The sequence below is a fragment of the Notamacropus eugenii genome, chromosome 3 (genome assembly GCF_028372415.1).
Source record: "Notamacropus eugenii isolate mMacEug1 chromosome 3, mMacEug1.pri_v2, whole genome shotgun sequence".
NCBI classification, from domain to species: Eukaryota; Metazoa; Chordata; class Mammalia; order Diprotodontia; family Macropodidae; genus Notamacropus; species Notamacropus eugenii.
In genome coordinates, this window is record NC_092874.1 from 489,503,064 (window position 1) to 489,512,765 (window position 9,702).

A 9,702-nucleotide genomic window follows, 5' to 3' on the forward strand; every position below is an offset into this window, starting at 1 on the left:
CTGACTACCAGGGAAAGAAACTTTCCAGATAGGAATGTGTCAGACTTCCATTGCCAAATGATCAGGTTGGTGGATTCACTGCCATCTCTGAAAAGACACATCCTCTCTTCTCCCGACTCCCAGTAAGTAGAATGTTAAGTCCTTCGAATGCTGGGACGATTCTGTGGTTGCTTATTTCTCTCCAATTTCTTGTCAAAAATGACAAGTGTAAAGTCTGATACTTGGGCTCCAGTAAATTAGTTGCACAAGTTAGCAAGCATCTGTGAAGCCCCCAACTATATGCTTGGCATTGTGCTAAGTAATGGGGATACCAAGAAAGGTAAAAGACAGTCTCTGCTCTCATGGAGACAACATGAAAAAACTCATGCAAACAAGCTACAGCCAGGAGAAGCTGGCCATACTCAACCAAGGGCAGATATGAAGATTCAAGAGGACCAGAGGAAGCAGGGGTGAGGAAGGGGAGGGGGGGAAACTATTAGTGAAAGTGGTTTAAGTTAGGAGATGGCACATTGTGCCAGGAAGAGAGCCATCAGTGTCATTGGACTACAGGACACATACTGGGGTATAGGATGTAGGAAGGCTGCAAAGGTTGGAGGGGACTAATAGAGGATTTTATATTCAATCCCTGAAGTAATAGAGAGCCCCTACTGACTTGGAAAATGACATGATTAGACTTTAGGCTTTAAGGTACATCAGTTGGACAGCTGAAGGATAGATTCAAGTGTGGAAAGATCAACCAGCATCTATTTCAATAGTCCAGGCTTCAGGTGATAAGGGGCAGAGGAGAAAAAGAGCCATATTTGACAGATGTTACAGATAGAAACAATAGGACTTGATGTGACTGTATGAAGGGATGACCCCTAAATTGAGAGTCTAGGTAAGTGGGACCGGTGGTACCCTTGATAATAATTGGGAATTTGGGATTCCTTGGTAATTAGGAAGAGGGGAACGTTTTAGGGAAAGGTGCTAAGTTCAGTCTTGGGTGTGGTTGAAATGTCTTGTTGGAGATGAGATACTGAATTAATACTGAAGGCTGAATAAATAGATTTGAGAATTATCAGCATAAAGAGAAGAAATAAATCTATGGGAACTGATAAGATCATCAAGTAAAATTGAAGGAGAAGAGAAGCAGGTTCAGGACAGAGACCTGGGGGACACCCACAACTATCACATAGTTGACAGAGGTTGAGCAAAGAAGGCTGAGAAAGAAAAGTTACAAAAGTGTGAGATAGCCAGGAATGGCTAAAGTAAAATGGCCAAGTATGACTCGACAGCCATTCAGCTGAGAAGGGTTTGGGGTCAGCCGTGTTGCTGTTGCTGCTCGCTCTGTTGTTATTTTCATCTAGATTTGTGATCTCATCTGTGGAGGAAAATTCTCGGTGAGGGATCTTCTCCTATCAAGGCGGAAGGGCACCTGCATTGCCAATATCAGAGAATTATCTGGCTCGCTTGGTCACAGAGCCAGCAGGGGTTGGACACACCCCGTTAACCAGGCCAAACCACGATTCACAGCTGTTCACCCTGGCTGTCTTCTTCTTGTCTTCCTACTGCAAAAGGGTGATTTTCTAACAATTTTATAGCTGCTCTGGACTTCCTTCCCAGTGTCCTATTGGCACAACAGAGCAAAATACAGTTAAGTTCCCTTTCAAATATTCATTATTAAAGCCACTATCTATCATCTCAAGGAGACAACAATGTGTTAAAACACTCTGCTGTAGTTAACACCAATTCTTTCGAAGCTAAGAGTAATGTCAGCTGAACTGGAGAGCTGATTGACCCCTGTGTTTTCCAAATGACTAAATGAAGAGTCCTAAAAATGGAACAATCCACTTGGACCAGCCTCTACCAGCTGCCCCAATACTTCACACAGTATTCATCACAATGATACTCATTCATTTATACATTCTTTCATTCATTTTCCTTTACCATACCATGCTTTCTCTACAAGACAGTGTAGGAAACCAAGTCTAACTGTAATGCTCCTTGAAGTTGCATTAAGAGGATCTTGGGATCACCTTTCTTACTGTTCCCTGGGTTGGTCCAACCACACATGGAATGCTGTGTTCAATAAGGGGTGTCCCAGCGTAGGAGGACAGATGGGACAATTAGGAAGGTGAAGGGGCCTCAGAGACATTTTAAAATGCAACCCAAGGACTTGTGATGCTAAGCCTGGAAAAGAGGAAACTTCTGGGGATGACTATCTGTCCTCCAGGCCCTTGAAGACAAGCTGATGGATGAGGAATTGCTCCTCTGCTTGCCCTCAGAGGGCAGGACAGACAGGGGAATATTTTGGGGGAGGGAACCAGACAGTGAAAAGGGCAAACCTCGGTTTGGTGTAGGGGTGGGGGAGGTTCTAACCATTCATCAGAGTGAGCCCAAAGTGGGATGGGCTAGCTCAGTGAAGCTAGAGGAGGAGGAGGGGTGAGGAGGAGGGGGAAGGGAGAAAGGAAGAGGAGAGGGAGGAGGAGGAGGGGGAGGGAGGGTCTTTCAGGTCTCCCTAAATCTGGAGGCACTTCAGCTCCCTTCTCACTCTGAGAGTTGGTGACCATTATTGACATCTGAGCATCTCCTGGGGCTTTTTTTCCTGTTCTTCTCTGGGGGTTTTTGCTTCTTGCCAAATCTCTGGCTCTGACTTGGTTTCTTTATCTCATGTGGCTCTAGTTTTATTCTCTGTTTTTGCCAGTTTCTTTTTATGTCTTTTTAAAAATTTCTTTTGTGCCTTTGCTTCTCTGTATGTTCTTCCTGCTTCTGTAGGACTCTGCCTGTTTCTGTCTGTCCTTGTGTCTTTCTCCTTCCCTCCCCAGTCTCAATCCCTTCTGCTCCCTCTCCCTGCCCACCTGGCTCTCTCCTCTTCTCTCTTCCTCCCTTTCTTCTTCTGACCTTTATATTTCAGATCTTTGCCTCTCTGTTTTATCTCCATGTCTCAGATGAGTTGGACAGAACACTTCTATCTTTCTGAAAGTCTGTTATTCCATTGCAGGTACAGGGCCAAAACCTCTCCTTTTGTCTCCTTGTGAGAAATAACACATTCAGGTTTGGGAGGCATGAAGATAAAAGAAAAGTTTATTAAGCTAACTGCAGTGATGGTGGCTTATAAAATAGACACACCATCCAGAAACAAAAGTAAACCTTAAAAACCTGTGGCCACCCACAAAGTCCCTCTCCTGTTTCCTCCTTGGCTGGGTAATACAGGGAGTACAACTTTCCCCTATGCCTACTACATAGCTCTCCCTCTCATGTTTTCCCCTCCCATTTCATGTATTGTAAGACCATTAAAATGAAGCTTTAGCTCTCCCAGAGGAGGTTAATATTCCTAATAGACATGAGCATTTCAAGCAAGACTTAACTTTTCCTCTACTTAGCTGACTTCTAACCCAAAACACGATAAAAACCAGTTGGATCCTTGCTTTGCCTGTTAGCCTACGTGTGAGACATAACTCCTTCCTTATGTCTCCCATGTTGCTGACTGTTATTCTGAATTTAGGGAAACAAAGTTCTCCATTACATCTCAATTTTCCCTCTTCTTCGGCTACAAGATAATCTAGTACTAGTCTATGTTGTTAGTCTTCTACAATTAATTTATTTTCCTGCACTTGCAACTCAAAAAACTTCCCAGTATGTATCAATACCCTAGATTTCATAAATCATATATTACATAATTTCTATGGAAACAAAAGTTTGAATCATTCCTCACATCCTGAGCCTTGACTAAGAGCAAACCATAGTAAGAGGGAGAGAAAGAGGAAGAGAGAGACGCACACAGAGAAACAAAGACAGAGAGAGAGAGGAGAGAGGGACACAGAGACAGAGACACAGAGAGACAGAGAGAGAACAAACGCCCCCGGGCTTCAGGAGAACTGATCAGTTACAGAGCATGAGAGCAGCTCTTTTCTCTCCCCATTGTATTTGTGTGTTTCCCTTCAGCGCATCTCTCTCTGTCATCCAGTGTGTCTCTCTGTCTCTGTTTCGTTTTCGTCTTTCTCTTCGTTTGTTTTTGCTTCTCGATCATTGGCAGGCCATGTTGTCTCTCAGATTCCCTCTGACCGTGCTTCCAGTCTTAAAGGAGCAGGTCGGAAGCAGTCTTGGAGGGGCGGGGGGGTGGGTCCTATCGGGGTCTTTTTAGGGTGAGGGCTTAGACGAGTCTGTGGGAGGGATAGGCTTCGGACTGGTCTTTAGGCCAAGTCAAACCCTTTCCCCTCTGGAGTTGGTCTGCTTCCCGTCTGTAAAGTGCCCTTCTCAGCCTCTGCCTGTTCAAGTCTGGCAGCGGGCACCTTTTGATCAGTCCTGAATACCGCTCTGGCTCTCTCTAACCCCCTCACTTTCTCTCCTCCGGGGCTCGACTGAGGCGAAACCTCTGTTTCCGTAGCACTGGAGGACTTCGACTGAGGCATGTGGGAGAACCCTAAATGCATTCTCGAGCCCAGCATGGCCTGGCGGCAGTTGGATGACTCCTCCGACCTTCCGAACTCAGAGAGGGGAACTCGTTCTCCAGGGTTCGGCGTCTTCATTCGGAGGGAGAGGAACTGCTTAAGGAAGGGGCTGCGGTGACGCCTGGGTTCTCGGGGAGAGTGTAGGAGGCAGAGCTTCTACGTGGGACTCTGTCCTGAGCCTATCTGGGTCGGGACCCCAGGCCCCTGGACCCTGGACTCGGGACCTGCCCTGACCTAGGGACCGTCACAGCCATGGGATCTCATGGCTCGCACCTCGAACGAGAGCCGGAATTGAACTTGATCCTAGAGGAGACCGGCTGTGAGTGGGACTGCTGCGGACCCAAGTGTCTGAGGCTCCTAGAGCCCTGAAGGACTGGCAGGGACTGGGGTGGAGGGGCTGGGACATAGCTCCGCCTATCCCCAAGTAGGAGCCTGGACTGGGACCCAAACACAGGCTTCCCGGCTCCCTGTCGCCAGAGTCCCCAACGGCTGAAGGGGACTGGCGGGGACGTGGGGCGGGATGCTCTCTTGGTCACCTTCCCCGAGGGCTTTGGAGGGAGTGGGGCGCGGGCTGAGCCGGGGAAGCGGGCTGATATATTCTCGTCCGCCTCACCACCACCTAGCCCAACCCTTCTTGCTCCAGCCTCTCTGTCCCTGGTTTTCTGCTCCTGGATCTTGAGTCGTTGCTGGTCTCCTAAATCCTGAACTCTGAGTCTGGGACCCCCAGTCTCTGAGTAGTCAGTCCCAAATCTTGACCTTGAACCCTCTGATCCCTGAGTCCAGAATTCTGAGCCTTGAGTCTCTTCTGGTCCAACCGATTCTTCCTCGGCCCTCGGCACCCAGCTCTGACTCTTTTCTCTTCCCACTGTCCAGTCTCTCGGGCCAATCTCAATCGCCTCCATCACCGCTTCCGGTACTTGGACAGGAATAATAAGGGCTTCCTGAGGTGAGCAGAGTCCACCCCACCCTTATGACCCTCAAACATATAGGACTGGGACGCCCAGCCTTCAAGCCATTGACTGAATCGCCTTGGCCTCTGACTCCTGATCCAGTGTCCCCTGTGACCCCTCAGCTCAATGTGAAAGCATGCTGCAGGATTTTCCCCTCGTATGAAAATGTTCCTTCTCTTCTATTCTCCCTCTCCCCTCCCAAAGTCTCCCGACCAGACTTTTGACACTGAAACTTCTCACTCCTTCCCCAACAGTCGAATGGATCTATACAATATAAAAGAACTTGAACAGAACCCGCTGGCAGATCTGATCATCGACAGCTTTTTCCCGGATGGGTGAGGACAGAGCTTTGGGTGAGGGTGAGTGGATGGAGCCTTGGGGAAGAAGGGGGAGCCCTAGGAAACAGAACTGACAGGATGAGAGCCCCCGAGGGTCAGACCCTTCGGGATCAAGATGAAGGGTTATATTAGAGTTCACTCTTTCTTGCTTAGATCAAAGATCTGGGTCCCAGACCTTGAAGCCTTTACCTCTTTTGGGGATAGAAGCTTGGGAGGGTATTCTGACTTTTTCATTCAGGGGTCAGTGTGTGGATTTCCAAGGCTTTGTCTGGGTCCTGGCCCATTTTCGACCATTGGAAGGAAAGGACTCAGCTGCTCAGGACCCCCAGAAGCCTGAGCCTCTAAACAGCCGCAACAGCAAACTGCGTTGTGAGTAGAATTGGGGGGAATCATGGAAAATCATGTCCCCTGAAACTCCATCCTCATTTTGACCGTTAACCTCCCTTGTTTCCTCGCCTCTGTGTGTCTCTTCTCTTCTCTGAGCCTCAATTTCCCCATCTGAACAATGACCTCAGACACCAAGGTTGCTTCCTCACCATGCCATGACTAGGGTATTTTGAACAGGGACAATTACAGTTGAGCAAGGGTGAGGAGAGGCTCGGAGTCCAGATCCCAAATATTCCTATGCAAATCTGAAGCCAACTAGAATTAAAGATCTTGGGAGTGAAGGAGGATGAGGAGGCGAGTAACCAGGGAATTGGACAAGGCCAGGCCTGGGAGCTGGAGAAGACTGGACCAGTTCCTGAACTTCCTGGGAAGAGGGAGAGTGATCTGGAAGGCCATAGGCGTCAGCCACAGGGGTCTAGGCAGGCTGGAGGGAACTTTAGTGACTGAGTGGGTATGTGTGGGGAAGTAGGAAGAGAAATAGGAAAGTGACTTGTCCCCATGCCCCGTCAGTGGAGACAAGGGGCTTCTATCAACCTGTGGCATGGGCCTTGGAACATGAGGACAGGTCTGGGATTGCCTGGGCTGGCAGGGACCTCAGATATCAGACAATGTAGTCTCCCCATTCTCCAGATGAGAAAACTAAGGCCCAGGCAGACAAATTGCCTTATGTCTATTCTGTACGCACCTGTTGATATAGATGTGGTGTCAATGGAATCTCGCTGAGGCCAAGAATGGGGCTTGGTAGCCATCTCTAGCACTTGGCACACAGCAGGTGCCTTAGGAACGGGCAGAAATTGACTGCCTGTCTGAGATCGCACACAATCCAACAATTTTTGTGTGGCATTCGTTCACTCAAAGCATATGCCAGGCACCATGCCAGGCAGTGGGATAGGAAGACCAACATTAACTTGGCCCTTCCTTCAAGAAGCTAGAATTCTTTCAGGGGAAAGTTACCAGAAGATAGAGCAGGTAATACAGGGTGGGAAGATCCACATAGACCTCAGGCAGGAAGGAGACAGCTCTTTGGCAAGCTTGGAAGGAATCCAGGGTGAGGTGGGACAGAGGTCAGGAGGGAAGGTGCTATAAGCAAAGGTTCCATTGCACCAGCTGGAGTAGACCAGAAAGTGTGTGGAGGAAGCAATGGTAGGACTAGTACACCTGGAAAGGCTGACTGCAGGCCGACTACATGCCTGCTCCGAGCTGTGATTTAAACCAAGTGGCTTGGAAGCTTTGGGGAGGCTGAATTGGAGAGGAGAGATGGGGATGGGAGATCAATTAGGAGGTAAAGGCAGGAGTCCAGGAGAGAGGTGATGAGGGAGGACTTCAGTAGAGTGATGCCCAGGAGTCCTTGGAGAAAGGGGATGGATGGAAGGGGTGTTGCACAGCTGGAGTCCACCACAGCTGGTGACTGGTTGGATATTTGGGGGGAAGGGGAGGGAGGAGTCAGGGTGACTCTCAGGCTGGGAAGAATGGTGGTGTCCTAGACTCTTGGGCAGTGATGTGAGAAAAGACAGAAGGGGTAAGTGACTAGGGTGGGAGGGAACTAAGCCTCCTTAGGGCAAGGGTGGTGGCTGGTACCACTCTGATGTCCCCAGTTGAGCCCCAATGATCCTTCATATTCCCTCACAAATCCCTCATACTTGCTTGTCTAACTTAATCCTGTAGGTCCTGGGGAAGGGACCCTGGTGGGTGGTAATCTGCGCTGGAGACAGTTGGTAAGCTAGGCATGGCCAAGAGAGAACCACACTGCCAAAGAGGATGGGGAGTCACAGCCTTGAGATGTCAGAATCTGGAGCCAGATCTTCCATTCCAGCCACTGTGTGATGGTAGCATGGTCTGGACCTGGGGCAGCAGGGCCTCTAGCAGAGGACAGGCCAGGACTGAAGAGGCTCCCATCCCTGTCCTGATCCTACTTTCTTTTTCTCATCCAGTTGCTTTTCAACTCTACGACATGGACAGTGATGGAAAAATCTCAAAGAAAGAGATGTTGCAGGTTGGAGAAGGGGTTGTGAGGGTGGTGTGATGTGTGTGTGTATGTGTGTGTGTGTGTGTGTGTGTGTGTGTGTGTGTGTGTGCATGTGTGCATATGCATGCTGTCTCTGTGCGTGGTATTTGTGGGCAAATGTCTGCCTCCTCCCCACCCTCAACCCCTATGTTTCTCCCTGGTCCTGTGGCATCTGGTATAACCACTGCTAGAGGGTGGGGTGGGCAGGGAGGGCTGTGCTGCAGGGGCTGTGGTGGGAATAGCTGATGGTGGCAATGGATCGTTGGCTGTGAGTAATGTGGGCTGTCTACTTATGTACAGGGATGGGGAAAGTATTCATTTTTGGAAAATCTGGAAATAACTTGGCCTGATTTATTTCCATACTTTCCTCTCTGTGCCAGATCTTGAGGCTGATGGTTGGGGTTGGGGTGACAAATGAGCAGTTGGAAATCATAGCAGCGCGGACAGTGCAAGAAGCTGATGAGGATGGGGATGGAGCTATATCCTTTGTGGAGTTTACCAAGGTCAGTGGTGAGCAGCATCATGGGAAACTGAAGGCTTGGATACTCAGAGGTGTCAAAAGGATGGGGTAAAGACTGAGAGCAGAGACGGAACTCTGGGGTAGGATGGGGTTGGAGACAGAGATAAAAGGTTTAGGTGGCCGGAGGGGTGATGAGATGTGGGGATACAGCATCTGAAGGGCTGAGGATCCTTTCTGCTTTTCCCCTCAGTCCTTAGAGAAGATGAACATTGAGCACCAAATGAGTATCCGGATCCTGAAGTGACCTTCTCCAGGAGGCATCTTTCCCACCCTTGAGGAATCCATTTCCAACCCCCAGAAGTATTCCCTTCCATTCCCAGGATGTACCCTTCACCATTCCTTCTGGAATCTAATTTCTGCCATGGAGGGATCTGCCACCAGACCTGGAAGAATCCATCTCCAAAGGGCTCCACCTCTCTCCTATTAGAGGGATCCTGAAAATCTTGTGGGGTTCCTTGGTTCCTGAAGGGATTCACCCCCCCACACACCTGAATTAATTTAGCCCAATCTAGAGAATCCATGAACATACCCCTCCTTCCTGAAAGGATCCACCTCAAAAAGTTTTCTTCCTCCATTTCCATAAAGACTCCCCCCCCCCCCTTTCCAATAGGGTTCTCAGCACCTCACTCAGCTGGGTCTCCTTCAAAGCCTGGAGGGCTATTCCCCACTCCCCAAACAGAGTTGTTTGCAAGCTCCCCTCCTCACCTCCTCACCTTGCCAACCTGCTAGGTCATTTAAATGGCAAATTTGGAAGAGCTCTGGCTTGTATGTGTACATGGCTCAGGATGAAGAGGATCTCTGTGTGGGCTCTGTTCTTTGTCCTCTTGCCCAAGGTCCTTACCCACCTCAGAGAGACCCAGAAGGTGGGAGCTAAGGGAGGACAGACAGATGGATAGACACACATACTTTCATACCTCAAGAGAGGACAAACCTCAGGAGAACACAGAGGGCACAGTCATTCATGTGAAGAATCCTCATTCTGGTACTGGAGGGGACTCTAAACAGCCTTCCTTCCCCAGGGCTAGGGTCCTCCTGGGCAGGGATATGAGGAGAAGCTCCAGGAGAGACCTAC

The 9,702-nt window shown here is 49.2% G+C and overlaps 1 protein-coding gene across 1 annotated transcript; it reads left to right on the top strand.

Moving 5' to 3' along the window:
* Positions 1-3,579: 3,579 nt before the first annotated feature.
* Positions 3,580-9,420, top strand: CHP2 (calcineurin like EF-hand protein 2). Its single transcript, XM_072599312.1, has 7 exons — positions 3,580-4,749; positions 5,304-5,376; positions 5,635-5,715; positions 5,957-6,087; positions 8,037-8,098; positions 8,491-8,613; positions 8,821-9,420. Exons 1-7 carry the CDS (start codon positions 4,683-4,685, stop codon positions 8,872-8,874), a joined length of 591 nt encoding a protein of 196 aa, XP_072455413.1. The 5' UTR covers positions 3,580-4,682; the 3' UTR covers positions 8,875-9,420.
* The last annotated feature ends 282 nt before the right edge of the window (positions 9,421-9,702 follow it).

What these genes read in the sequence shown, in the direction of transcription:
- CHP2 (XM_072599312.1), top strand. Translation starts at nt 4,683, where the DNA reads ATGGGATCTCATGGCTCGCACCTCGAACGAGAGCCGGAATTGAACTTG. An exon ending in AATAATAAGGGCTTCCTGAG is followed by an intron (nt 5,377 to 5,634) that starts GTGAGCAGAGTC and finishes CTTCCCCAACAG; the next exon opens with TCGAATGGATCTATACAATA. An exon ending in GACAGCTTTTTCCCGGATGG is followed by an intron (nt 5,716 to 5,956) that starts GTGAGGACAGAG and finishes TTTTTCATTCAG; the next exon opens with GGGTCAGTGTGTGGATTTCC.